Source organism: Ursus arctos, unplaced genomic scaffold (assembly GCF_023065955.2).
Source record: "Ursus arctos isolate Adak ecotype North America unplaced genomic scaffold, UrsArc2.0 scaffold_19, whole genome shotgun sequence".
Taxonomy (NCBI): domain Eukaryota; kingdom Metazoa; phylum Chordata; class Mammalia; order Carnivora; family Ursidae; genus Ursus; species Ursus arctos.
In genome coordinates this window covers 55,026,637-55,034,027 of record NW_026622863.1, presented here as the reverse complement: position 1 = coordinate 55,034,027, position 7,391 = coordinate 55,026,637, and the positions used below count along the sequence as shown (strand labels likewise).

The 7,391-nt window shown below is 45.4% G+C and overlaps 1 protein-coding gene across 1 annotated transcript; it reads right to left on the bottom strand.

Annotated features, from left to right (window-relative positions):
* Positions 1-1,184: 1,184 nt before the first annotated feature.
* LOC113247440 (KRAB domain-containing protein 5-like) lies at positions 1,185-2,214 on the bottom strand (the record flags this gene model as incomplete). The annotated part of the gene is made up of 2 exons (XM_026488539.4): positions 1,185-1,386; positions 2,073-2,214. Coding segments are annotated over 2 exons (252 nt in total), but the record flags the coding sequence as incomplete, so codon positions are not given.
* Between the last annotated feature and the right edge of the window lie 5,177 nt (positions 2,215-7,391).

Below are 7,391 nucleotides of genomic sequence, written 5' to 3'. Positions count from 1 at the left end.
AATAAATAAAATCTTTTTAATAAAAATAAAATGAACCATAAAAAGGTCTCATGAAAGATTTTACTAAGAAGCACTTAAAAGACATTAAAAATGTATCATGTTAGTAATATAGTCCTCCTTTATGTAGAATGTATAATTCATTCTGTAGAACCAGAGAACAAAATTCTTTCATTTCTAAATAAACAAACATCCACATTGTAAAATTTACTGACATGACTTCATAAAAAAAAAAAAATACTTGGATGAAATTCAGGAACATTCTAAGGAAAGTAGAAGAAAAATCTAATGACTAACTTTCCCTGAAGTAAAATTACATTTATAAACAAAAGTGTTTTTTTTTTTAAATATGGGGATTGTACTACTTATCTCACTTCTTATAAAGCACCTGCCCGTGTCCTATCAGAACTTTGGATCTAAAAAAGCAGAGATGAATCCCATATAGAACCATATAGAAAGTGAAAACACACATGGCAGAGTCACAAGAACTTCACAGAAGACAAAATTATTAAATGATGCAATCATTAATAAATAAGGTAACAACTGAGACTATATTCAAGGCCACAAATTTTGAGTTCCAAACGTTCTAGCTCCCCTATGGCATTATTTAGGTAGGAATTCCAGGAAATAGATACATTACATTATTTCACCATTTAGGAACGGAAAGCATAGAGTAGATATTTCTAGTATCAGTTCATATGAAATAAAATGAACTTTTGAAAGGAAATGCAGGATTCAATTTTCTCATTTTAGGGAGGCACTTTGTGATCTGATGAAGTTACTGAGTCCCAATTCTGTACAGTTAAGAAAAAAGCCTCCATAACATGGGAAAGCATAAACCAGAAAGCATGTAATATCTGTCTCCAGTGTTCCCAGATTTCTATACCAAACCCCAATATGTCCACCATGACGGTGACACACACCTCAGACGAGGCAAAACAGAACTTACAAAGGGCATACTACTGACATCCTCAGAAATAGATTTCCCAGGGCCCTCACAGCAATGGAGCAGCTCTCAGATTATGGAGGCCTCCCACTGCAAGGAGAGTCTCCCGCCTTCCCTGTACATGTGATGGACCACCAGTGGAGCTGAAGGAGAATTCTTAGAGAATGTAAGAGCTTGATAATCTTGGAGAGCAGATGTCCCTCAGTGAGAGGGAGAGCAACAACACCAGGCTTCTCAAACTAATTTCCATTCAAGGAAACCTACTCAAACCACACAGTTTAAGGTCTACCTTCCTCCTTCAGACTTGGACCTCCCCTCCTCCATCTGCCTCATTCAGTCCCACCTACCCGGATGGAAGGCTACGGTCTCCTTTCTTGTCACATCCCAGAGCTGCTTCTCTTGCTCCAAAAAGGAGACCTGGTCTGGCTTTGACACAATGAGACCTGTTTAAGAGAAAAAAGGAAAATGAGTATTGCTGGAGATTCTAACTTTTTTTTTTTTTTAAGATTTTATTTATTTGACAGAGAGAGAGACAGCCAGCAAGAGGGAACACAGGCAGGGGGAGTGGGAGAGGAAGAAGCAGGCTCCCAGAGGAGGAGCCTGATATGGGGCTCAGTCCCAGGACTCTGGGATCACGGAGCCCAAGGCAGACGCTTAATGACTGAGCCACCCAGGCACCCCTGGAGATACTTTCAATCACAGTTGTGCTCAGTAGAAGAGAGAGCACTGTAGAATCTAGAAAATGGTCATGTGCTGTTGCCCAAAAGCTCCTTTACAATAGGAAGGAGGGATTTCCAATGTTCACATCCTGAGCTCCACTTCCAAGATTAGATACAATAATGGGTGGAAATTTCAGTTTAAGATGTGGGCAGTCCCATGCTATGGCACTCAGTGTTTAGAACTGCCACTGATCTCCGGAAGTGATGCTGTTCCCTTCAGGAAGGGGAAGCTAAAGCTGGAAAGGAAACATCATGAAGATGTTTCTCTGCATCTACAAACCCTACTTATTTCCCTTTCTGCCTGGATCTGAATTCCAGTCACTCAAAGAGGAATCATCCAAGAGACAGTCTTCACAGGAAGAACAAAACCCCGAGTGGGGCTTGGGACATCTGGAAGGAGTCATCCTCACCCAAGAACAGGAGGTGTCCGTAGTTCTCCAGCATCACGTCCCTGTACAGTTCCCGCTGCGTGTGGCTCAGGCATCGCCACTCCTCCTGGGAGAATTCTATGGCCACGTCCCTGAATGTCAGCAGTCCCTGCAAGACATACCACCGTCACCAAGTGGCCATCGACAGAGTTCACGGTGGTCCCTAAGATAATAGAAGGAGTTAATGTCACCAGCTAGACCCATGACCTGACCTTCTCTGCTTACCTGATTGTACCCTCAGACCTTTGTCCCACATTTCACTTAACCTCTTGTTTCCACCTTATCTTCAGTTCATTCAAAACCCCCCATGGGCAGAGTCTCCCTCAAGGGAAACAGAAACTATGCAACAAAGGGTACTGACTGCCCTGTGGAAGAGCTTGGGCTGGCCCAGCTCGAGCTTAACCCCCAATGACACCTATGCAGAAGGATCACGGAGTAACCCACAGAGTGACTTACAGTTCCCTTTATCTCATTATATTATTAAAATCTCACCCCAAGGAGGAGCACAAAGCTCATTTACATAACATACAAAGCACGGAGAGAAGTGTTTTCTGGAGGCACTGGTGTCACCTTATGCCCAGCTCTACATAGGATAAGGCGCCACTTTCTGAATAGCCACCCTAACCCCAAATAACAGGAAATCATTCCCCCTTGCTCTAGAAGTCTCTATGTTGCAAGTTATTCCCCATGGTCTCTTTTTTTTTTTTTCTCTTGCAAATTGAGTTTCCATTCCATGACAAGCCCCCTGGTGTGGTTTCTATCCGTGCCTCACCAAGCACTGAACTCATGTTAGTTCAGTTCTGTTAGGACACCTGGTTCTGCCTTCGGAGAATAGCCTCCGTTGTACAGGAAGATAATAATTAACCCAGTAATGTGCTCTAATGTCGTCTCTGACTTTGAGGGAAGAGCATGGCATATGAGCCACAAAACCAGCGTAAATACTGTGTGTTTATCCAAAATAACTTATCAAACGAAGGCATCAACACAGGCACACACATTACTGAGAACTGTGTTAATGTCATACGGTCTAAGTCGTGTCTGCTTCTCAGGCAGGAAGTTTAGTGCATTACAAATGCACTTATCCGATTCTAATGTGAATTAGAATTTCAAAACTGTGCTTTGGAGATGTTGTGAAAATGCAGATTCTGTTCAGGAGTCCTGGGGTGGGATGGGAGCCTGGATTTCTAAGGAGGCAGTAGCCTATGGGCCAAAGGATACATTTTTTTATACGAAAGCGGTCGAACTCCAAGGCATGAATTCTTGGAGGATTTGGAACTGAAATGCTTTCTTTAAAATTGTTTTTTATGTTTTTATTTGAGAGAGAGAGACAGAGAGTGAGGGAGAGCTGGGGGGGGGCGGTGCTTGCAGAGTGAGAAGGATAAGCAGACTCCCCCGTGAGCAGGGAGCCCAACACAGGGCTCCAGCCCAGGACCCTGGGATCATGACACAACCCAAAGCCTGACACTTAACCCATTGAACCACCCAGGTGCTCCCTGAATGGGTTTTATAGCCATTATAGATTCTACTGGAATAGCAGAAAGCCACCAACAATCCTTTCTCAGCATTTCCTAGTTACTGGAGAGTATCTAATATTGTTCATAAATTAATGGAAAATGGATGATAATAACCTTAGAGAAAGAACACATTCTTCTTCTTCTTTTATTGGAATAGGTTGTCAAACACCCAATAAGATGGTTGGATCAGGTTTTCACCCAGGTTATCTGACCTAGAGTCAATCTAAAATGTGGCTACTCTAAGGGGAAGAGAAAGCCTACCTTTTGGCTGGAAGCGAGTACCCAGGCCGGGATGGTAATAAGACCCAGAAACTTGATGCCCTCTCTTTACTGCTGTGCTTATACAAAGTCCTCTGTCTTGGGCACGGGACAGCCACCTAAGTGACTAGCACGGCTGCCAATCTTAAGACTCCCGTGTGAGGTTTCCTCTTGACTGATCTAATAGGATCCCCTCCCCATCTCTGGTCTAGCTGCTTCTGGCCGCGGGACCACCCCTCAGAGCCAGCCAAAACCAGTCCCCAATGGAATTATAACCCAACCGGGGACCGTTTCCTAGGGAAGTTGGCTGTAAGGACTACGCGGGTTGGAATGTTGCTTAGACTGTGATGGATTTAAATCTTCACTGCTTTCCATCAATATCCTCTACTAACTACTTAAATTACGAAATTGGGTAATTCCCCCTTGTAAAGCTTTTCTAGGGTTTTCCATGGGTTAAAAGAGTGGGTTCTTCAAGGCAAGGGAAGGTATGACCTTCTATGGCATGACCTTCAAGGCAAGGTAAAATACCTTCAGGGCAGGTAAAATAAGGCGTGATCTTCATGGCCCGACCTTCAAGGCACAGTATTTTGGTCCATATGCCAGGCACCCATCTGCAGCCTGGGATGCAATGGGGAGGCGTCAGGACTCCAGCATCCCTCCACGGGGGGCCTTTATTGGCAGCAGCGGTCACAGCAATTTTAGTTGGGGGATGCCTCAGGTCACTTTGACTCCAGGAACCTGACATATCCTGCGTGGGAAGCCACCTGGGAGTCCAGGGGTGGATTTTCTTGGTAATGGACCTTCTCTGTTCTTCAGTTTCCAAGGACTCTCCCTTGGGGTGCCTTTTAACCCACTCGAAACAATTTGCATTGCAAAACTTAGGAAAGGACTGAGCTCCTGTTACACTGCTTGGCTTCGGTGGGATCGATCAGATCTCCTCTGCAGGAAACAGGGCAAATGGACCTAGGGTACCTTCACTGCTCGTACCTAAGCCTTTGTTGCTCTACACCAGGACCCCAACCTAAGGGCCTCTTGCAGAATGTGTTTGCCCAAATGCGTCAGCTAGTAAACGCTCTCCTGACATATTGGATGATAATTACATAAATGGCCTTCAGCTGAGTAGTCCCACGTTAGCAAAGCCCCGTCAGCAAACACGTCTGCCCCCGAAGCAGAATGAATAGCGCCCACTTGTGCTTTGCAATTGGCAAAAGCCCTAAAAAATATTTATACTGACTCCAAATTCGCCTTTCTAGTCTTACACTCCCATGGAGCAATTGGAAGAAGAGAGAACTGTTATCAAGCCATAACTCCCCAGTCAAATATGGGCCTGAACTTATTGCACATTCAAAGAATGGCCCTCCGAAACCGAGTAGCCCTTGAAACCCTGACCACAGTTCAAGGAGGCCCGGTGTTACATGACTGGCTCCTGGCCGGGGCCCAATGGCTACGTGGCTCTAACTAGTCCACAGCTTCCCCCGGGCTGGATAGGCCGCTGTACTCGGGGTTTTGCCTGGATGCACAGATGCATTATTAAAACCACTTCCAACCCAGCCAAACTTCCAAATTTAAAACCATGGTGGACACGTTCTGTGTCTCATTGGTATAACCACCTAGCATCCAGCTTTGTTCCCTCTTTGAGACTGGAGCGTGTTGTCTGACACACGGAAACTCTTACGTACGTGGTCAAAGCCCTAAATGACACTCAAACTAGCATTTCTCGATTCAATACTAAAGTAACACGAATGCGTGAAGCCCTTCTACAAAATAGAACGGCATTAGAGTTTTGACTGCTGCACGAGGTCGAACTTGCACCGTTACAAAGACAGAACGCTGTGTGTACGTTCCAGATCCTCACAAAAATATTTCTGGGTTTCTAACAGACATGCACGCTCAAACTGGTGCTTGAAAGCATCCCTCCCTTTCCTTTCACGATGGGCTAACCTCCTGGACTGGGGAAGGGTTTGCATCCACTACCGAAGGACTCTTAATTGGGCTTCTCTTTCTTTTTGTTATTCTAATCTTTTGTTGTTTTCTCCAAGGCTCCCTTCCTAGTGTCAGGACTCCTTCACTGGCTTCCAGCTGGCACATGATCCCTTCTACCCAGGGAGGTTCAGGAATGTTGTCGGCGCTGGATTCAGCTGCCTCTCCTTTCGTAACTCCCCTGTGTGTTCCCCAGCTGACCAAAGTTGACCCACAGGTAGGGACATCTCTATGCCTCTATTCAGCAGGAAGCAGTTACAGAAGATGAGACCTTCCACCTTCAACAATCTTAAAGATTTAAGGGTCAGAATTATTCAGGGGGGAAATGATGAGGGAGCAGAAGCCTAGCTGAGGACAAAGCAGAAGCTGACACCTCACAACACCCCCCCCCCCATGGGATATGTGACATTCCGCAGGCAGTCCTGGCTGCCCTGAAGAAGCAAATGGTTAACAGATAGAGATCACAGTCCTGCAGGACAGGGTCTTCCTCAGTTTACAAACATCCTAGTGATTTACAAGGAGGAGGCTTTCTTATCAATAGCCTACCTTCCAGAGACCCGTAACTCAGTTTCCTGAAGCCCCAACGTCACCCTCCCCTCCATAAAACTGAGGGAGGCTGAGGCAGAAGGAAATGTAAATACAATTGAATTTCTTTTAAACCTATAGCCCGTGGATAAGGACGTGTGATAGGAGGAACAGAACATTCCTCCAGGAAGCTCCCAACTATCTTACTGTTAATGCCTTACCAGAAGGAAAAACAACCTTAACTTACAAATAGCAAAGCCTCTGGTGTCCTGTGTGTCTTATCACATGAAATTTCTTTCAAAACCTCCCTTTTTCCTTACCTCCCCCAACCCCCTAGTATATAATCAGCCACTTCTCACCGCCAGGTGCAGCAGCTCGTTCTGCCCACGGGTCCTGTCCCCCTGCTTTCATAAACCACCGTTTTTGCACCAAAGACGTCTCTAGAATTCTTCCTTGGTTGCTGGCTCCGGACTCCACCCCACTGACCCTCACCGATATAAACTACATCACTAGGACCCCGAGATCAGGACCCGTTCTGAAATCAAGAGTCTGATGCTTAACCCAGTGAGCCACCCAGGCGTCCCCTAGTACATTTTAAAGAGAGTATCTTTTTCACATTCTAAAGAACAAGACTCACTCCCTGCTTTCCCCCCCAGAACTGAGTTATTCTGAACTTCCTATCCATAGTGTTTATTTGTGCATTTTCTCATTCCTGGGCTACACGGAGCTGTTCAAGCTTCCAGATGGGACCTAAGTGAGTAATGTTTTCCCTCCCTGATATCCCAGGACCAGACCTCGTCAGCAAAAGGAATCTTGGACCCAACACCTTCCCCTCTGGATCTGCCACCAAAGGAATATTTTCCATCGTTGCAAACTTTCATTCAAAGTGACAACTGTTGACAGCCTACTGGAACCCAGGTTGGAGAGAAGGGAGAAGGCTCTGGGATACAGGGGAGAAGTGTTCTGAAGACCTAGCCTTCACTATCATTTTTGAAAAGCTTTTAAAAATAGGTGAAAACATAAG